Source organism: Tribolium madens, unplaced genomic scaffold (assembly GCF_015345945.1).
Source record: "Tribolium madens isolate multiple individuals breed KSU strain unplaced genomic scaffold, Tmad_KSU_1.1 Scaffold_1;HRSCAF=32;Tcas5.2_LG8, whole genome shotgun sequence".
In the NCBI taxonomy this organism is placed as follows: Eukaryota; Metazoa; Arthropoda; class Insecta; order Coleoptera; family Tenebrionidae; genus Tribolium; species Tribolium madens.
This window is the reverse complement of record NW_025400984.1, coordinates 4744519-4765229: the sequence shown is the minus strand read 5'-3', so window position 1 is coordinate 4765229 and position 20711 is coordinate 4744519. Positions and strand designations below refer to the sequence as shown.

The window sequence follows — 20711 nt, the reverse complement described above, 5'->3', positions numbered from 1 at the left end:
CTTGCAATTGTTGGTATTATGAATTAGAATTGTTTTTATCAAGAGCGGTACTTAAGATGAGTGGTTAAGGCAAGGTCACATTAAAAAATTCCAAAAAATGTGCCAAAAATCTCAGATCATTAACATTCTGCTTTATATGCCAAAGACGCAAAAGTACTACTTTTATGATCTAATCTCAACTTAATAAAATAATTGTTTTCGGTAAGTTATTGGTAATTTATGTTTTTGATAAAACTCCATTGTTTTTACAATCAACATTTGATGACTTGATGATGTTCAAAGGTAACAAAAAACAATTTTTTTTATCATTTTTATTAACATACAAAAATTAACATTTTGGTAAAAATTCAGTCTTTTTTTCTTTTTCAATTATAACAGATCCTTTATCAGATTCTTCATCATCTTCTTCAATGTTGTTCCACTTTTGCACCTCAGCTGACGTAAAAATCACATAGAAAGTACCACAAACAGCATAAATTACTGCTGCCAGCAGGAAAACTTTTCTCCACAAAATCGGGTCTTTCTGAAACTCTAGTTAGTTTACGTTTAACTCTATCAATTTTGCACCTTATCACTGCCAAGAAATCCCACAGTTAGTGGTGCCAACAGCGAAAAAATATTGTTAGTACCGTTGACCATTCCAAGAAGTGTTGCCGAATGGTTTGGGGCAATGTCGATTAAATTGATCCAATATCCTGACTGGGCAAATTGTGAAGTACTAACTGTAATTACCAAAAGCGTGATCACCAGATTAGTCTCAAAATTTTCCAAAAAAGCCAAATAAATCAACGCCGCAGCTGGCAAATATGACGCCAAAGAGTTGAAAATTTTGCGAGAAGTTGAAATAGTAACGATGTTTTTGGCTGCTATGAAGTCGGCTAAGGGGGAGATGAAAAGTCCGACGAAAAATTGAGCAAAGTAGGGCAGTGCTGATAATTGACTGTTCTAAAAATTTGGACTCAAAACTAGCAAAACTCGATATTTTAGTACTCACTGAATTTATATCAAAATTCATGATATTGCTCAAGTAAGTTGGTATTTCTGTTAAAAGGGTAAAACAACCCCAACACTGCGATATCCCAGCTACCAGCATTGCATACACTGGTACTGACCTCAGGATTGATTTCCAGGGAGTTGGGAATTTTTTTCCCGAACTAATATCAGTATTAGCCTCGATGTATTTCTGCTCATCTTTTGATATTTTCGTGGAATCTGAAGGCGAGTTTTCGCCCCAAATGATAAAAATTATTGCTGTAGCAATTCCCAAACCCCCATAGATGTAAAACGCAACTGGCCACCCCATTTCGGATCCAGAAATAGCCCCAGTAACAGGCATACAAACTGCAATTCCCAAAGACGCACCTCCATACACAAAATTTGCCACTAATGATCTTTCAAAAACAGGCGTCCATTGACTTAGGAGATTATGGGTTCCTGGGTACATAAATGCTTGACATATGCCTTGAAGTACCCGACATATTATGACTCCAGTGGAACCCAAAATTTGAGCCATTGTTGGTATTGCAATGTTGATAATCGAACCTGCTATCATAGTGACAACAAAGAACCATTTGGGTCCGTATCGTTCGCTAAGTTGGCCTGCGACGACTTGTGGGATTATGTACCCCCAAAAAAAAGATGATAAAATTGTGTCCGTATTGTCCCATTGTGGGTATGTCTAAAAATGGGTTTTAAACGTATTGGGTGGGTGCGTCTAGTGGTACTTACGGAAATACTATTACTTGGGGGTGACTCTTCAGTCATTGAAATTATAGCCACTGACAGGGATGTTCGCATTCCGAAAAACACAAATTGGATCAAAAACAACAAAACGAATTGGAAATGTCGAAATCCGATCATTTTTTCTACAAAATTTAGAAATCATTTTGGTTTTTACTATTTTTTACTAATTTGCTACTTGGTTTTGGTTTAGAATGTTCGAGGTTGATTTTAATTTCCGACATCCTTGGTTTTTACTACGAACGTAACCACTTTGACTGGAGAATTACCCCTTTGAGGTTTCTTATATGTCATTGTTTTGATAACATCTAATCAATTATTGAACGCATGCAATTTGCATTTCAATTGATTTTTTATCGTATTTGGTACTTTGTTAGAGAGGTCAAGATTAAATCAGCGTGAGGAAAAATTTCAAGGAACACAATATTGTTGTTGATTGGCGAAAAATTTCCAGGTGCAATAATTTTGATGCAACTAATTATTTTTTCAAGTTTCTGTAACTATTATCTTTAGATTAGATAAATGATGACCAGAGTAAGGCAAATTGATGTCACGAGCCTACTGCGCAACCGCTGCGACTAGCTGTAGCCGTCGCGTCGCCTTTTTGGGTCCATATTAGCTTATTATTCACAAATTTATTCACACTAATTAATGAAAAATAAACCAATTGATTTCACAGTGTATTATTCTACAGTGCGATCAAAAAGTCTTTCTATCAAGTAGACGTCCAAGTTGAAGACGTATGTTGCATGGCAGTTCGTATGTTATCTAGATTGTCAAAAAATTATTTTATAAAAATTTAAACATTCTGCTAATTAAATTGAATTATTCTATGAAACGTCTCAAAACAAACTAAAATAAAATTTTGTTGGTGTTTATTCATAAAAATCGTTCACCACGGTTTCCTGTCATAATTCACATAAAAATATTTTGACATTTCTCATTTGTCATTGTGACATTTTATCTTCCACAGACATACGTTTTAAATTTCTACGCTTGCTTGATAGACAGACTTTTCGATCGCACTGTATTATAGTAACTATAATAATTATTTAGTAATTATAATAATTTATAATTACTTTGTAATTGTAATAATTTATAATTATTTAGTAATTATAATAATTATTATAGTAACTATAATAATTATTTATATTAAAATCTGCCTTTAGCCGAACGCACTGGTTGCCTATTCCTGCGACATCAATTTGCCAAAGTCTGATGATGACACTGAGTTATCAATTATAAATGATAACAATAATTATTGTTATAATTTTTTTTTGTTTTTATTTAAATAAATAAAATTAAAACTAGTTTTAAAAATTTGTATTTCATCTTTACAACAGATGTCAAAACACAATAAATAATTCACAATTTATGCTTTATAAGGCATCCTTCTGAACTTCTTCCACAACTTCATCTAAAATCAAAAATCAAAATACTGAAACATAGAAATGAATAATCACCTTCCCCCTCAGTATTCCACGGTTGCACTTCTCCGGAAGCACAAATAACGTAAAAAATATCAGCGGCGACATAAATGCCTGCTGATATACAAAACGCATATCTCCACAAAATTGGGTCACTCTTCAAAACAATCATTTTATTTTTTTTACAAGACGTTTAAACTTACCTGTTCGTATGGAATTGCTTTTATGGCTAATGGTGCAATGATTGAGAAAATATTTGACAAACTATTCGTAATTCCCATAAGAATTCCTGCATGGTTCGGGGACAAATCAATATGATTTACGTTAAAACCACTATATACAGCTGCATTAAAACCTACAGCTAGTACTAGTAAGACTAGAGCTAAATCTTTTTGGGATGAATCAACAAAGCCTAGGGCTACCAATGCGATGGCTGGGATAATCAACCCTAAATAAAAATGATTGATTTTTGTTACTTAAATTGAGGAAATAACATACCAATAGTATTGAAAAGTTTTCGAACGTTTCCTATCGATAAATATTTACGGACGATTAAATAATCGGCAAGTGGGCTAAAAACAAAGCTTAGAAGCCACAGAACGAGGTAAGGTAATGCTGACAGGAGACTATTCTGTTAAGAAAAAAGATAACAACTTTTAAGAAACGAAAAGTTTTTGGACTTACATCCTTAATATCGTACTGCATAATTTCGCTCAAATAAGATGGAGTCTCGGTCAGTAAAGTCCAAAAACCCCAGTTTTGCCCAGAATGGGCTACTAAAATAGCAATAAAAGGCGCCGAAGTGAATATGGACTTCCAAGGTGTTTTTAACTCTTTTTTCTCTTCACTGGTTATACTTGCACCTTCTATATACTCTCTCTCCTCCTTTGAAATCCCCCCATGTTTGCTCGGGCTATCAGCCCCAATAAACCCCCATAAAACAGTCCAAACCAGTCCCAAACTCCCATAAAGATAAAACGCACCAGGCCATCCTAACTTCGAACCGGCAAAAGCTCCAGTCACTGGGAGGGAAATAACAGTACCTAGAGGACCCCCAGTGTACACAAAACTGGCAACTTGTGAACGCTCAGCCAACGGAGTCCATTTTCCAAGAAGTGTGTGTAAAGACGGAAAGAGAAAACCTTGGTTCAAGCCTTGAATAATCCGACATGCTATGACCCCATTCTCGCCCAAATTTTCAGCCATGACTGGGATTAAAAGCGTAAAAAGGGAATTAATGGCTGTTGTGACTGCCAGAAACCATTTAGGGCCGAATTTTTTTACCACAGCACCGGCACCGATTTGGGGGATGACATATCCCCAAAAAAAAGCCGAAAGAATGGTTTCTTTCTGAGTCCAGTCTGGGTACGTCTGAAATTTAGATTCAAGTTCTGAATTTAGCTATTTTTCAGTGTTTTACGGGAATGCTGGGATCTGGGGGGTCTTTCTCCATCATCGCTATAATCCCAACCGACATGTTGGTCCTAATCCCATAAGCGATAATCGTGGCGAAGAATAAGATCACGAATTGGATGTGACGAACACCAAACCATTGCTCTGAAAATTTTTTGTAGAATTTTTTATTTTTATTTTTAATCCTACTTACTGGGTTTTGGAAATTGTGGTTCTGGGGCCTTTTCTAAATCTGTTTGTGTCATGTTTGGTGGAGTTTCATGAACAATTGATCGCGTGGAGTTTATAACAAGCAAAATACTTGTAGATAAAAACTAATCTGTGCTAATACATTTTTGCAGAATGAGAGTCATTGAAAATGATAAAGGATTTTCTCATTGTGATCAGTTGTCGGGCATGCAAGGCGGCTAAAATAATCACGATTTGGTCTATTGTTTGATACTACATTTTTTGTGGAGACATTTCAAGGAAAATTGGAAACTTACTAGAGCTACAACCTAGTTGACCAAATTTGCAGAATAAAGCTTATCGAAACAGGTAAAAAATATAACTATCTGTTTTTGTGATAAATAATTTTTTTTAATATTGCTTTTAAAAATTGCCGATTTATGAGCTTTTTTATCAAATAATTTGTTGGAAATGGAAAAAAACTAAGTGACATTCATTTATTTATAATATATTTCACAATAACACTAATATTATCACAGCAAAATTTTGTTGCAAATTGAACCTAGTTAAACCTGCTCACTCTCTTCCTTTCCTTCATTATTCCACTCTTGAATTTCCCCACTTCCGCAGAAAACAAACACAAAGTTGCTAACGACATAAATGGCTGACGCAACCCCAAACACCACCTGCCATTGCAACGTGTTCTTCTGCAACTCCAAATTTTAATTACAATTTAAAACTTTGCAAAAACAAACCTCATCTGTTACAACAACTTGGACAAAAAGCGGTGCCAATAGTGAAAAAATGTTTGAAACACAATTAGTGATGCCCATTAATGTACCAGAATGGTTGGGGGAGATGTCCATATGGTTGACGTTGAACCCTGAATAGATCGCCGAGTTCAAACCAACTGCTATGACAAGAAGGGCTATAGCTAGGTTTTTGTGCTCCTCGTCCATAAAACCTAAGAAAACTAGGGCAATTGCGGGGCAAACAAGACCAATCGAGTTGAAAATTTTTCTTGTGGCTCCCAACGAAGTGTATTTTTTGATGATGAGGAAATCTGCAAACCCGCTGAAGACGAAGCTGAGGATCCATAAGACAAAGTAGGGCAAGGCACTTAAGTAGCTGTTCTAAGTGAGTTAAGTCAGATTTGGCTAGATTTATACAAGTGGCACTTACTGATTTAATCTGGAAATGCATCACTGTGTTCATATATGACGGAATTTCGGTAATTAGGGTCCAAAAACCCCAATTTTGACCACAGTGAGTTACGAGGATTGCCCAGACAGGCAAACTAGTCAAAATGCTTTTCCAAGGAGTTGGTAAAGGCTACAATGGAGTTGATTATCACATAATTGGAGCACAAAACTCGTACCTTTTGATGGGAAGAATGCCCCAAACTAGTCTCAATGTATGCTTGTTCCTCTTTTGAAATTATTTTGCTTTCGCACGGTTTATTTGACCCTAAAATCGCCATGGCTATGGACCATAGAATCCCCAATACTCCATACACATAGAAAATTAAAGGCCACCCATACCAACTTGCTGAAATTATCCCTGAAACGATCATGGAAACCACAGTACCCAAAGGACCCCCTGAAACCAGTTTTAGTCCAAAAAAATTTAATTTCGGTGTTGTTACCAGCATAAACAAATGTTCCTAGACGTGATCTCTCGGAAACTGGAACCCAATAGCTCAATAAATTGTGAATTGAAGGAAAAATAAAGCCTTGACAGAAGCCTTGCAAGGCTCGCGATGCCATCACTCCTTCAGAACCCATCGTTTCGGCCATTATTGGTAACAAAAGGCCAAAAATTGAGCAAATGAACATTGTTGCGACTAGGAACCATTTGGGGCCGAATTTTTTGGCTAATTGGCCGGCCCCCACCTGGGGTATAATGTACCCCCAGAAGAACGATGAGAGAATGATACTTTTGTTGTGCCAGTCGAAAATCTACAAAATTATTACAAAATATTTTTTTGAGGGGGTTTGACCTACTGGAATATCAGGGTTCTCGCTGGCTTTCGTGGTCATTGCCACAATTGCGACCGACAGATTGACTCTAATGCCATAAGCGATGAAAGTGAGGAGGAAGGTGAGGAAGACTTGGAAGTGTCGCACTCCACAACAAGAGTCTGGAATCAAAAAGACAAAAATAAATTTGAGTCTAGCCTTGACCGTGATGGGTTTAATTATTCCATCTAAGAAATTGTTACATAATTTGACGCAGAATTGTGGTAATACTTGTATTTATTTTACTCCAGGAAAAAGTAGTGGCCTTCAAATATGAAACAAACTAATAAAATTTCATCTGTGGTAATTGTAGACACAATTTTATCGTTTTTTCGTGTCGGTTTGACAATAACAAATATTAATTTACTTGTCTTTTACAAAATAGAAAAACAAAAGTTTTGTATTGATATTCTCCTTGAAACTTTGTAACTCATTTATCAAAATACATAATTGTAAAGAAAGGTTAATTTTGGGTTCAAAATTTATTATCTAATCAAAAGAGGAAAAATACTAAAACTTGTAAATCTTCATGTTTCCCGGTAGGGTTTTTTTTCCTCAAAGTAATCATTTTTTTAACTGACAATTCATTTCAAATAATATAATTGATATAATTCGTATTGAAAAATATCTTAAGTTTGGATTTATGAAATGGGCACTCTAGTTGCTCTTGAAAATCAAAAATTAAAAAGATATTTATGTCAAGTCATTGGTGACACCGTTTGCGTTATCAACAAAATTATTCAGTTATTTTAAAGTGGGAATTCTACAATTTGAAAAAATGTAAATAACAATCAACAACTCCTCGAAGGAAAACTTTCCTTTATTATGGCTGTGTACTCTCCATCCGTAGATAAACTAAAATCACAAGTCTAATTGACCGTAAAAATAAAAACATCTTTTAAAAATAGTACAAATACAGTAATTTTTACCATTCAGGAAATTAAAATAAATTCCTACTTAAAACCACTACCAGGAATCTAATTATCTTGGTAATTATTCAAGCAAAACGCACTTTTTTCGAGTTTTTGTACAAGAATTTAATTAGACACAAATTTTACTACTTTTGAGTGAAGCAGGAAATTGGCTCAAATATTGAAAAAAAATCCATTAAAAATTCACAAACTAGATTAGTTGATTTTTAAGACTGACTTACCTGGCGCTTCTACAACATTTTTCTGCTTTTGGTTTTCGTCTTTTTTCTCCAAATCCCCCATTTCTAAAGTCTCTTTCGACATTTTGATGTTTTGTCCCACTTTGCAGAGGGTTCAATTTCCAACCCGAGTGGTTGACTGCACGATTAAAACTGTGGTCAAATTATTTTGTAAGCGCTCAGTGCACCACCACATGACCTCTAACACTTATTGCGTGTGTTGTCACTTTTTGAATTTGATTTTTAATAAAACTTTCGACTTCTGTCCTTAACGAAACAACTTTTTTCTAGTAACTTTCACCCTTCAAAAGCCCTCAAAATTTCTATTTTTGGGACAAAATTATTAATAGGAAGATTTCTGGTACTCCTTTGATAACCTCTAGCCCATATTAATTCGAGTAAGTGGATGATAATTGATAAGTGATTGGAGGCAAGGATCATTGGATATATGCAGATTAGAAATTGTAGCCTTAAGGTATGCAAAATTTTGACGGACTTGATAATGAAAGTTGTCAGGGTATTGTGTGATGTGACAGGAAGTAAATTTTACTTAAGTGTGATGGACAAGGTGACAGGTTGTGAGCTGAAATTTAATTGGCTGGGAATTGTAATGATGTAATCAAACGATGACCAGTTTTGCAAAAAATCTCCTATTTCGAAAAAAAATAAAAAATAAAAAATAATTGTTAACTTCAACAAAACTAATCACTTTATTTTAAAAATCTGGTAATGATAATTACAATTAGGTATAATTTCCAGCAAATACCTTCTCTCGAGATCAAATCCATTCTAGAAGCAAAAAACATAAAAAACTTTGATATAATTAAAGCTTAATTTTTAGATTACTAAAAAACCCCAAAATGATGCTAAACAGAGTCTTAGAAAAAATGTATTAATTACAAAATTGTTAAATGTTTTCAAAGATAGTGTTATCATGACCTTTTTTCAAGGCTATTAACTATACACCTCAAGCCTAAAAGTTTTCATTTCAAGCTTTTGTAAGTTTATGAGATTTTAAATAAATAAATTGATACACAATAACATTTAATAAACATTATTAATTGATGAAAATATTAAGGTAAGTTAAATGAAACCTTTATTTGAAAAATAACAATCTTTATAAACATTTTTAATTGATATGAAAATACATATTAAGGTAAAATAAAAAAAAACAAATAAAAGTTTTTATTTCTCAAATAAAGATTAAACAAGTTTATTAATAAACTAAAAAACAAACCGATAAACATTCGAAAATATACTGACTCGTTGTGTCTTAAAACTGCTTTAAAAAAATTAATAGTCAAGTTTGATGAAATTCTTATTTTCATGGCGTTGAATTCATTCGTGCAACTATTTTAAAACAATTTACAAAAAATACTACAATCAAGGATTCTAATTTAAAATTAATAATACAATTAATTTTCTTATAAGCGCAATTATACGCTGATAATTTTAGTCAATTTAAGTTATTATTCAATATTTACGCTCAAAATAGATCAACTTTCCCGAAATAAACTGCAATAAAATCCCAACATTTTGTTTGTGTACTGATTAAACAAATAAGATAATCAGAGAAACATCAGTAATTTATCGGTCACTACTTAATTAATCCCAATTTTATGTAAAAACAACAATGTGGCAATAATTAGAAAACAATTCAGTTTTTATTTGTATTTCCATTTCGTTGATATTTAGACAATGTTTTTTGCTTTGCTTTGTATAACTGGTTGTCTGATATCAGGCGTTACAGCATTCATTTATTTTGTGGAAATTAAACTGGATTCGATCAAAGTTTAAAACCAACACATTCTGCTTGCGTTTTTTGTTGATATTGTTATTAGTTTGTTTATAATATAAGTGGTACTTGAAATTCTTTGCAGTCTAATAGTTTTTTCCATTTCAAACACTTCACACTTTTGTAAGTAGCAATAGCACCATAATCAAAACTTTAAAAAAAATCGCTTTAATTTTTTCTTTGTGAATTTAAATTACTTAATTAATTTAACTTAAACTAACAATAAAAAAATTCATGAGACGTGCGCTAGTCAAACTTAAGCCCAAACGCCCGATAAGATAACCCTGTCGTAATTTCCTTAGTTATTGACACAATTCGCCCCCCCTTAATCACCTCCGCGTATCTCGCTTAAGTCGGATCATTGCCTTTCAAATCTTAATCACTGAAAATCGGTGCCCTCGACAGGAAGAAATCCCGTTTATCCCGTGGGCGTAGTGACTTAAGTGACTCACATATGAACAGTGGAGAACATGGCTGTGCTTCTCGAAAACGTAACAAATTGTGTGTGGCAAGCCTTCGACGCCCTGCAACAAGACAAATCGGGATACGTCCACAAGTCCAAACTTAAGGTAAGTCGAATTTGGGGCTTTAAGCCAGACATGTGGTCGCGTTGACCGTATAAGGCAAGCAGGCGCTCAAGTGTATGTCAAGGTTGCTTGAAATTGTTGTTATCGCGCTGATTCATATGTTCTATTTATATTTTTGTAGGTTTTGACGGCGAATATTGGTACGATTTTGGATTTGTATGGGGTTGAAAGAGGGTTGGAGCATTTCCGAAGCACAGCCACTTTGAACTTCGACCAGTACAAGTTTTATTTGCAAAAAGAAGTTTTCTCCTCGCTGCCTAACAAACTCCCTTTGGCGGAATTGCGAGATTATGAGGCGCGAATCGCGGAAGTTTGTTGGCTGGTTTGCCGGAAAAAGTTTGTTCAAAGAGACAACAAGATACTTTCTGATGAATCGCTTTTCCAAATTTTCCGAATCTTTTGTCTTTTGGGTGATTTAGTTCGAGAGCAACACAATGAGGACACTTATCAGGTGTTATTGCACCCTTCTGAAGTCTACAATATTGCCCAAACTTTGGCGAACTCTTTGGGATGTCCCTGGGACGAGGAAGATTTCACCAACTTGTCAATCTCAATGGGAAGTTTCCGTCTAACTCCCTTTATTGCAGTTTTAGAATCTCGCTCTTTAGTCGGAGTCAAGGACAATTTCGCAATTTCGGAAGCCGTCACTGACATCTACCAGACCCTCGTCGAAGACGTCATCAAGAAAGGTTATTTGACCAAAAAAGGCTACATTTTCCCCACAATGCGTGAATATTGGTTCGTTCTCCGACCTTCCGAGCTGAGTTATTACAAAACTCGCTCCGAAAAAGAACGTTGTGGGTCACTTCCCATCGAACCCGGAAGTCGAGTCGAGGCCAAATCCGGCTACCGGATTATCCTCCATACTCCTGAAAGAAGCTTCGAGTTGGGCACCACGGACCACATGACCCGAGTCCAATGGATTTCAGCTCTACAACTCGCCGCTGATCATTCAGGAGGGTGTCAGAGTTACCAAAGACTTCAAGTTGCGCGCAGGAAAATGCAAAGAGCTGGGAGAATTCAGGAAATGATGAGAGCAAGAGCACAGCTGCAACAGGAACGCAGTGCTCGACAAGCCGCTGAAGGACAAGCAAAGGAGTTGGAGGCTGTTGTGAAAGAAGAAGCGCGAAAATTGACCGATTTGGAGCAAATGAGGGCGAAATTGGAACGTCTACTTGAGGAGGAAACGCAAGCGAAACGCGACGAAGAGATTGTTCGGGCCCTCCAAGCACGAGTTTTGGCCGAAGAGTGGGAAAAAAGAGAAGAATTGGAACGGCTCCAAGAAGAACAACGAATTCTCTTAGAGGAGGAGCGTGGCAAAAGAAAGGAGTTTGAGGAGTTGCAAAGCGAGAAAGAGCGTCAGTTGCGAGGTGAGTGGGTTTGGGGTACGTTCCAGACTTTAATTTATTTTTTCCAGAGGCGGAGTCGCGTTTGGCCCAGTTGGAAAAAGAGAGGGAAGCTTTGGATGTCCAGTTGAAAATAGCCCATGATAAAATTAAACTATCAGAAGATCGAAGAGAGGTAATGGAAGCGAGATTGTACCAAGTGGTACCAATTCGAGAAGGGGATCGAGTCAGACGAGCCCATTCTTTTATGCCAAGTACTAAAGAAAGACCAGTTTTGTTAGAAGTAAGAGCTGCCACTCTGAGACGCCCCAAAAACTAATACAGGAGACTGAAGAATGCTCATTCCGATTTTATTACCCACTAATTTTATAACAATAACTTGTAATATATTTTTATAATTAATCGTTTATTAAATCAACCATTACATCCTTCTTATCAAAACCTTCAGTCGACTTCATTTCACCAAGAATCGACTCTCGGTATTTTCCCTCGAGAAGAGCATTCGGATCCTGATCAGCTTTCAGTACTGGTTTTGTTTCCTCCTTCTTCTTTTTCTTCTTATCTGAAAGCGCTAAATTTACACTGTTCACTAATCATCAGTTGTACCTTTGGGACCCTTTTTCTCTTTTTTACCGGCACTACCGCCTTTCTTTTTTGCTGTAAAAAAACTGTAAGAAAGGATCAAAAGCTGACTTATACACACATTTTCGCCCTTTTTTTCGAGCCAATTTCCGGGCTCGATAAGCCCTCCACGCCCTTTGTATCCTCCTAGCTGACCGATTTTGTAAAAAGATCCACGCCTTTTCCTCATAAATTCTCTGTTCTTCTTCTTCTTTCTCTCGCATTAGAATATGATACTCTTCAGCTTGATCTTCGAACTTTTCTTGCAACTCATCCAACTCACTTTTTTCCTTCTGGTAACTGCAAGTAGAAATTATAAAAGATAAAAATCTTGATACAATTAATTACATTTCATCTAGCTCGTCATACTCTGCTTGTTTTTCCCCAATATCATTATCGTATTTTGCAACCCAACTCGCTAATTGTGTTTCAACTTTGAGTCTTTTAGCCCTGAGGAGTTTCTCTTGGTGTAAATGATCCTCAAGTAAGGAGTTGTACTGTTCGGTTGCACCTTTGGCATCTTCTGATAATTCAGCCTGCAGTTCCACACTCTTATTGTAATCTTTCATCATCACAATTTCAGTATCGTAGACAACACGGTTGATATCTTTCCGTGATTTTTCTTTGAGAGTTTCAATTTTTTCGGCCAATTCGCGTAAAATTTCTTCTTTTCGGTCGTGTTCTCGGCCTAATTCTTGTCGTTGTTTCTCCAGCAACTCTTCGAGTTCCTGGATGAGATCAGATAACATCATGCTTGATCTGTAAGCCGTTTTGAGATCGTTCTCTCTCTTGATTTCTTCAGATGCTGAAACGCTTAATCTTTCTTCAACGATTTTCTTCAACTTGACCATGGAGTCGATAAAAGTGTTCATTAGGGAATCACTTTTATCTTCTAAACTTTTCATATACTCCACTAAAGGCTTTGATTTGAATACAATATCAAGAGCGTAAGCTACATGTGTATCAAAGTGTTCAAGACCCGAAAACATTCGACTCTTCTTACTAGTGTATGTAGTCCCCTGAAAAAACAGTCAGGTTAAATTTTCACCAAGTTGACTCACCTTCTTTGGATCGTGCATGTTTATTCGCTCCAACATGTTGCAAATTAGTGTCAAATCGGACCGATTTTGGACCATTTCTCTGGAAAATGGTTGTTGTTCTTGACACACAAGAGTAACAAAATCGGCTTCGGTCTCCGAGAGAAACTTGTGCAAGATTTCACCATCATTTTCAACCACAGTGGGCAAGTGGGCCAAAAGTCGCAATTTCTGTATAGTTTCGTCGAATATTTTATTGATTCTCTCTCGTTGCAAGTGGAATTCGTACGTAGAATTCTCGTATTCTGTATCATCTTTAAACGCACTCATTTGGAATTTGTCACTTTGACTAATCAATACAAACATCAACAACTCTATGACGACGAAGAAAGCTTGATTTTGCAACAGTAGTGAAGACCGGTTCACGATGGGTGGCAAGAAAAAATCCCTTGCGAATCGTTTAGCGCGAATGAGCGATGAAGAACGGGCGAGGTATCTTCAACACAAAGCTGACATTGAAGAAGAAGCACGGAGACGCAAAGAGCAACTCATTGCGATTTTCATGAAGGTAACTGCAATCTGGGGAGTTTTTGGCTAGAATTTTGAGTTTCAGCACAAAATCAAACGCGAAGATGGCTTCTCGCGTCTCAATTTGGCCAAAATCAACCAACACTGGCACCAGATTTTGCGTTTGAATAAATGCAAAGAAATGAGAGAGGATGTTGAGGTTTGTTGTAATAATAAGCACAACACTTGATTTAAGTTTATTAGCACATGAAAAAGTTTATGGACCGGACTTTGGAGTACAAAAATCGGACAATTATGAAACTTTTAGAGGAGTTGGAGATGGCTGAAGAACAGTACAGTCATAACTTCCAGTCACATGTGACTCACATCGACCAAATAATCGGTTGTTGGGTCGTAAGACATGACAAAATTTAACGGTATTGATTTTAGTTTCACATGAGAGATATATGGCCGTGATGGAGGAGGAGTATCAGAAGGATCTCGAGGAGTTGTTGGCCACAAGTGGCAAAGAACACGACGAAATCGTCCAAAATAGCATTGCAAGACTTGAGCACCTCCAAACAGTCATTTTCGGCCAAAATTCTCAAGCCAAAGACGCGGCCAAAGCCGATTTCGAGCGCTACTTGAAGAAGAAAGAAGAACTAACAAGCACAGTATGCACCTATTTATTTAACACTAAAAAATTTAACAACAAAAATTAAGGTTTGAAAGGTAGGTCCCCAACCGGCCAATCGGCACAATTCGAGCGCCCCTTTTCGGCCAAACAAGTCACCAATTTGTTAGAGTACGAGCACGGATCCATCGTATCTTCCTTATCCATTTGTTGGAAGCACTCGTCGGTGGTGTCTTGCAAAAAATCCCTCAATTCCCGATTTGTGGTGTTTTTCAGCAACCCATCGAGGATTTTTGCATGGACTGGATAACCGGTCAAGTCTGTCATTTGCAAATTGTCGAAAATGCACTGAATTATGCAATTTTCGGTCGCTTGGGATTCGGTTGAGACAGTTTTGGGCTCGGGGGTTGTCTCGTTTGTTGCTTCTGTGTTGGTTAACCTCACACTAGCACGTTTGATTCGGAAATTTTGCAACATTTTGCCATCTGGAAAATCACTTTGGTTTGGTTTACAAAGTGGGCTACTCACCAACTGGGGGCACTTCCTCTGAGCTCGAGTCCGACTCGGACGACATGGGGGCCATGTCCCACAAATCCTCAAGTGTCTTATTGCTGATCAAACATTTGTTAATTGTGGCCTTAAGGGCGTCGTTTTTGTTAATATGAATGCCACAGTCGAGGCCCTAAAATTCGTTTTTTAACACATTGCATTTTTTTTTAATTTCAATTTACCTCAACTGAGTATACGACAAAAGCAATTGCGAAAATTATTTTCATTGCGGTTTTTGCGACTGATAGATTAAAACTAGATCGGTGCTAAGGTCTTCTTTTATATTTAAGTTGATGGATGTTTGTGTTCTCGTTAATTATTTTAATAGGATCTATGGCATATTATGCTAATAATGGACAAAAGAGTTGAATTGTCACAGAACCAATTTATCAATCAGGTTTCATTCAGTGTTCTTGAAAATGGATTTCCGTGCTTTTTGTTACGCCATGATCGCGTTTTGCATGCGAAAAAGATTGTTTTCGGAATAATTTCGTGATTACTCTGAAAGAATGCGTCAATAGATTAGGTTTGACGTTAATTCGGGAAGATGATTTGATTAGATAAGAGATAAGAGAAAGGCGTGGCAAAATACGATTCATTGCTTCCAAAATTTTGCTTAGATTTTTTTAAATTAAATAATAGTTATTTATTATACAAGACGATAAAAAAATTGTTTATCTACGAGTGAAAAGCTTAAGTTTACGAGTGACGAAATAACGAGTGGACGTTTTTCACGAGTAGATAAATAATCTTTATCGTCGTGTATAATATTTCATTTTATTTGTACTCACCTGTCAGAATTTCTTGTACAAAATAAAGAATATAAACAGTAGATAAAAATTACTTTATTTTACTAGACGTTAAAAGACTACTTTATCCACTAAAATTAGTTGTCAATGTTAAAGAGTGCGTTTATCAATTAATTTTAGTAGATAAAGTAGTCTTCTACTAAAGTAGTCTGAAATAAAGTAAATTTTATCTACGGTTTATATTCAAGAAATTCTGGTAGGTGAGAACAAAATAAAACGAAATATTATACACGTTTTTAACGAGTAGATAAACAATCTTTATTGAACTGAAATACTGAAATTAGTTGATTAAAGCACTCATTAACATTGAGTACAAAATAAAAATTATTGTTATCATAACGAATTGTTTACACTTATTTGTTCTTGTGCAATGTGATTAGTAAATTTGTTGACAAAAGTTGTTAATTGTGAAAAGATGAAAAGAAAAGTACTTATTTTACCTATATTAAGAAATTAACTGCATAAAAATTATTACCATTACTGCTTTTCAACTACAAAAAATGCTTTTTTACAGAAAAAAAAATTAAATTAAAAATAGAGAATTTTTTTTTGTCTAATTACATTCTTTAGTCTTAAACCGATAAAAAAAAATTTAGACTAGATTACTAAATTCTAAAACTTAATTTTAAGGCTGTCCGGGAGTGAACGGGCAAGTCGGTTTTCAGTACTTATTATTCTTTTTCAAAAGCAACCAGCAATACACCCTAGGCAGGGTCCAAACTCAGTCTTTACCTGCGTTCAGGGGTTGGGTTAGTAAGGGTAATAAATTGTAATAAAAGTAAAAGATCAGTTCGCTAATATTTTTATGCTTTGAGTTTGTGGAAGTTGCTCCAGAAATTTCTTAGAAAGCTAAATATTGTTTTGACTTTTGGATCTTAAAAAAAAATCTAATCATAATTATTCCTATCTACTTGATAGGTTGTACATATTTACTAATTAGAAAGCTCACAGGTTCCATTTTCAATGGAAATTAAATTTTTGTATGGAGTAACAAGACATAATTCCATAAATTAAAATTTTTACAATCGGAAAAATTACAAACTTATGCAATTGTGGACTCAAAATTTTAGACATCAAGATATGTCAGTTCAAAAAATATCAACGTAAGCCACGCTTTAGTGTCATTAAGATTGACGTTTGGATCTAAAACTTGAAAGATTTAGTTGAAATTTATTTTTGGCGTCGATTTCCTAATACATAATTATTATTTTTTTATTTTGAATTCTTGTCATTTTTATTCAGCTGTCAGCATAAAAACTACAAAAATTAAAAAAAAAAGTTTCACATAAAGTCAGTTTTACATTTTAAGTCAACCGAATGACAAATCGTCCAAAATTCCGTGTCCGTACATCTAAATATCAAATTTACAATGCGCACTATAAAATGCATATTCTTTGGAGGGGCATTTATGATTTCTTTTAGTTTAAAAGTGTCCTTGTTTTCCATTACAATTTTTTGACATTGACCACATTTACGGGTACCACTAACTAACATTTACAGTTATTTCTTATAAAAAAAGATTGTGATAGGCCGAATCATTTTTTATGAAGAACAACGATAAATTAAAATAAAAACGATCTCTTCAATATTTTTTTTTCATAGATGCCCCGTTAAAAAAATATTTGTTTGAGACTTGGGACTTCTGGCGAGCATTTGTTTAAAAGTAATATTTTTTTTGTATACGCTCTCGAAACAAGATGAGTCTTTGCTGGACCCAATAAAATAGTATGAAAATGGTTATATTAGGTACTTAATACCCAAAATATAGTTATTCAGAACGGATAAGTCAATTTAGTTACTATCGTGGCGAAATTTGTTTAATTAATAATAGGTGCAAATTTGTTGTACAATAAATTATTTTGTCTGATTATTGTTGCTATTTATTAAAACTCTCATAGATAATAAATAATCTTAGATCCCCACAAGACACACATTTTTTTCGAAAAAAAATSGTCAGGTCTACTAAACTCGGGACATTCGATAGAAGTACAGTTCCAACAAAATTCAMTTGTTTTTTCATTTCACGTCAAATGTTTCTGCTTCTAGTTTTCTAATAATAATAACTGAAAATTATTATGCTAATTACATGATAAAGATGACCATAATCCGTTATTTGCTTGGGTTGGTACAAGGGCAGGTATAGACCCTCGATCCTGACAGCGCCTCTAGTGGTAAAAGCAATGAACTAGAATGCATTTTTGGGCAAAATATATTTATTAATAATTTAAAAACAACAGTGTTTTATTACATGGTGTTTGTTGAATKTGTTAAGAATTAATATTTTGTAATAAATACCAAAACCCTAAAACGAATCTTTAGGTCTACCGTTAAATATCGTGACTTTTACATCAATCACAATATCTCAAAAACTAAAGACTTTTTTAAAAAAAGGCCAACGCATCGGCCTATAGAATATTCTTTTAAATTATCTTACAAAAACCGAAATTGATTACTTGAAAAATGACTGAGTAAAGTTGTTTTCAAGTTCACCATTTATGCATTTTTGTTCTTTTTTTAAAAGCATTGAATTTAAAAAAAAAATCTCAACGTATCGGCCTGTAGATTTAAAAAACCTTTATTTTGATGTATAATACATGAAATTCTGTTGCATATTAAGAGAGTAATTTTGTTTTCAATATACTAACGTCTCGAATCGTTGGTCGCGGACACCCTTAATTTTTTCGAATATTTTCGAAGCTGCAACCCAAAATACTCCTTAGTCAGAAGTTCGTATAACAATTTGAAGGAAAAATAACACTTGAAATAATTTTGTAATATTTATTTATTTAAAGGTATTTTTAACAACATTCTGTCGAACATACACATTTTTTTAACAAACACGTTTAAAATTTGAATTAAAATCTAGAAATTTTAAAACTGCAACAAAATTAAGTAGTTTTTAATTAGAAATTTATAAAAATTGTGCTACTATTTTTTGTAATCTTGTATTTTTTTTACATTTGATATTTCGATTTTTAAGAAATGATTGTAATTCGATTAAATTGCTCTTTTTTCTATTTTTTTTTAATAGCTTTTTCTTTTTTTGTAATTTGCATTGTTGGCTTTTGGCAGTTCCGCATCGAATTGGCCTCTTACAAAAAGCGTCGCGAGGCCCATGGCGCCGCCCTCTGGGGCCAAATAGCCGCAGCAATAAAGTCCTACGTTGCCCAAACGGACGCAAGACGTCTGCATCTTGCAGAATTGAAACGTTTAGACGCCGAGAGCGCTGCAGAGATCGCCCTCAACCAGGAGCGCATAACACTCCAAGAGGTAAAATCGGACAAAACCTCGACAAATTTCCGGAATCCCTCTTACAGGAAGAAATCAAAAGTCTGACTCAACACTTTGAAAATCTCACCACAAGACGCACCGAACACATCGCCGGTCTCAAATCGAGCATCAAAGAAAAAACGGCGAGTTTTTTCGCCGTGAGACAGCAATTCCGCAAAGATGTGGCCAAAGATGAGCAACAATTACGCTTCCTGACACGCATTTCGAATAAAAGTATCGAATTTTTGCAACGAATTCAACTTCGAGGGTCGCAAATTGTTAATCTAGCGACGACTTGTCGGAAATTTGAAACAGAGCGGGAGAAAATCATCAAATGGGTGCCCCAAGAGCCTCTGGATTTGAGTATTGATGAGGAGGAGGAAGAGGAGATGAGACGGAGGTCTTCGGCGAAAAGTGCCCCTGAAGAGGTGAAAAAAGTCGTGATTTCGGTCAAGTCGCCCCAAAGTTCGCCCTTTCACGAGGACATTGTCGAGAAGGAGTTTGCGTTGTTGGACTGCATGGAGAAGTTTTGGGTTGTTTACAACAGGGTTGAATTAGAGTTTCAAGGGATGAAAGAAGAGAAAAAAAAATTGCAAAGTCAGAATAAGCATATAAGAGGGATGATTAGAGCGGTTTTGGAAGCAGTAGCCTTGGACCAAACTCCAGCGAGTAAAGTGCCAACAAGAGCTGTTTCAAAGACTCGGGGGGCCAAATCAGCACCCCTGAGAAGAATTTTGGTCTAGGATTTTTGACCTTGACAATGTTTAACCTTGAATCAACCAACTACGATGTAATCTCAATGACCATGGGTGTTCCAACAACAATAATTGTAAATTATGAGTTTCATCGATTCATTCATAAGTAAATTAAATGGTTATGACTCTAAGATAATGTGAAAGTTATTGATAATTAGGTTTTTTATCGATCTTTTAAGTAATTTATGCTCCGATTGAGTGTATTTGAATTACAAAAACAATAAACACTTCAAAATACATATGTTGGAAAGGTTTTTTCAGGTTATTTTATTTTGCCTCGATTTTAACAGAATTTAATTAAGATAAATTAAGTACGAGTAATTCAGGAAAAATACAAGTTTGTGTCGCTGTATAACAAAACTTTTTCTTATATTAGATTATTTTAGAATTTTCAATAGATAGTATTAGGTATTGCAACTGCAATTCGCTGTAATTACAATTCAATACAGAATGATTTTTCTCAAACTGAATCATCCTGTATTTCATGAATATTTCTACAGTATTTTTTTAGTATACCTATTACTGAAACGCAACTTGCCATTCTTTAGTTTCAATATTTTAAACAATTCGAATCAAATATAGGCGACTTATCAATCACCCTCGGATTATATGCAAAATGCATATTTGTTATTAAGAGGTATATCAACAAAATTGTAAGTTTTCTATGTATATCTAATGTTTTTTAATTAAAATAAGCCAAATAAAAAATGCATATTTTGCATATTTTGGCAACTTGGTGCATATTTTAGGAAATATTGCATATTTGTGCATATTTCTTCAAATCACTAATTTCTGATTAAAAATTTCAGTTCAAGTTAAAAATTGGACAGTTTATGAAAAATGATCCGATTACAAAATATTTTAAAGAGAAAACAACCGGTAATT

At 35.0% G+C, this 20711-nt stretch overlaps 7 protein-coding genes across 9 annotated transcripts; 2 read left to right on the top strand and 5 right to left on the bottom strand.

Annotated features, from left to right (window-relative positions):
• Positions 1–324: 324 nt before the first annotated feature.
• LOC123003852 (putative inorganic phosphate cotransporter) lies at positions 325–1964 on the bottom strand. Its single transcript, XM_044396876.1, has 5 exons — positions 1919–1964; positions 1729–1865; positions 995–1678; positions 568–945; positions 325–523 (listed from the first exon to the last, which is right to left on the bottom strand). The coding sequence occupies exons 1-5, from the start codon at positions 1962–1964 to the stop codon at positions 329–331; spliced, it is 1440 nt and encodes a 479-aa protein (XP_044252811.1). The 3' UTR covers positions 325–328.
• Positions 1965–3048: 1084 nt separating this feature from the next.
• Positions 3049–5086, bottom strand: LOC123003785 (putative inorganic phosphate cotransporter). 2 transcript variants are annotated; one of them, XM_044396777.1, is made up of 8 exons: positions 5066–5086; positions 4774–4987; positions 4588–4724; positions 3852–4538; positions 3666–3798; positions 3371–3615; positions 3204–3324; positions 3049–3157 (listed from the first exon to the last, which is right to left on the bottom strand). In XM_044396777.1, the coding sequence occupies exons 2-8, from the start codon at positions 4823–4825 to the stop codon at positions 3120–3122; spliced, it is 1413 nt and encodes a 470-aa protein (XP_044252712.1). In that variant the 5' UTR covers positions 4826–4987; positions 5066–5086; the 3' UTR covers positions 3049–3119. The 2 variants fall into 2 exon arrangements, with proteins under 2 accessions (XP_044252712.1, XP_044252713.1); XM_044396778.1 differs by lacking the exon at positions 5066–5086 and having other exon boundaries at positions 4774–4999.
• Positions 5087–5240: 154 nt separating this feature from the next.
• On the bottom strand, positions 5241–8336 carry LOC123003725 (putative inorganic phosphate cotransporter). Of its 2 annotated transcripts, none has more exons than XR_006412648.1 (7): positions 7920–8336; positions 6752–6888; positions 6394–6706; positions 6127–6347; positions 5931–6080; positions 5504–5876; positions 5241–5455 (listed from the first exon to the last, which is right to left on the bottom strand). XR_006412648.1 is itself a non-coding variant. In XM_044396685.1 (7 exons), the coding sequence occupies exons 1-7, from the start codon at positions 7999–8001 to the stop codon at positions 5315–5317; spliced, it is 1422 nt and encodes a 473-aa protein (XP_044252620.1). In that variant the 5' UTR covers positions 8002–8325; the 3' UTR covers positions 5241–5314. The 2 variants fall into 2 exon arrangements, 1 of the variants encoding a protein (XP_044252620.1); XM_044396685.1 differs by having other exon boundaries at positions 5504–5881; positions 7920–8325.
• Positions 8337–9695: 1359 nt separating this feature from the next.
• Positions 9696–12049, top strand: LOC123016383 (switch-associated protein 70-like). The gene is made up of 4 exons (XM_044416743.1): positions 9696–9834; positions 10117–10280; positions 10420–11668; positions 11716–12049. The coding sequence occupies exons 2-4, from the start codon at positions 10182–10184 to the stop codon at positions 11961–11963; spliced, it is 1596 nt and encodes a 531-aa protein (XP_044272678.1). The 5' UTR covers positions 9696–9834; positions 10117–10181; the 3' UTR covers positions 11964–12049.
• LOC123016384 (dynein regulatory complex protein 10-like) lies at positions 12019–13660 on the bottom strand. The gene is made up of 5 exons (XM_044416744.1): positions 13327–13660; positions 12614–13284; positions 12348–12565; positions 12251–12301; positions 12019–12206 (listed from the first exon to the last, which is right to left on the bottom strand). Exons 1-5 carry the CDS (start codon positions 13630–13632, stop codon positions 12043–12045), a joined length of 1410 nt encoding a protein of 469 aa, XP_044272679.1. The 5' UTR covers positions 13633–13660; the 3' UTR covers positions 12019–12042.
• A 69-nt stretch (positions 13661–13729) lies between these two features.
• Positions 13730–19814, top strand: LOC123003970 (dynein regulatory complex subunit 2-like). Its single transcript, XM_044397057.1, is given in 7 exon segments — positions 13730–13870; positions 13916–14029; positions 14074–14212; positions 14260–14483; positions 18874–19074; positions 19076–19104; positions 19106–19814. Coding segments are annotated over 7 exon segments (1557 nt in total).
• LOC123003972 (general odorant-binding protein 71) lies at positions 14480–15304 on the bottom strand. The gene is made up of 3 exons (XM_044397061.1): positions 15175–15304; positions 14972–15125; positions 14480–14928 (listed from the first exon to the last, which is right to left on the bottom strand). Exons 1-3 carry the CDS (start codon positions 15217–15219, stop codon positions 14528–14530), a joined length of 600 nt encoding a protein of 199 aa, XP_044252996.1. The 5' UTR covers positions 15220–15304; the 3' UTR covers positions 14480–14527.
• Positions 19815–20711: the final 897 nt, after the last annotated feature.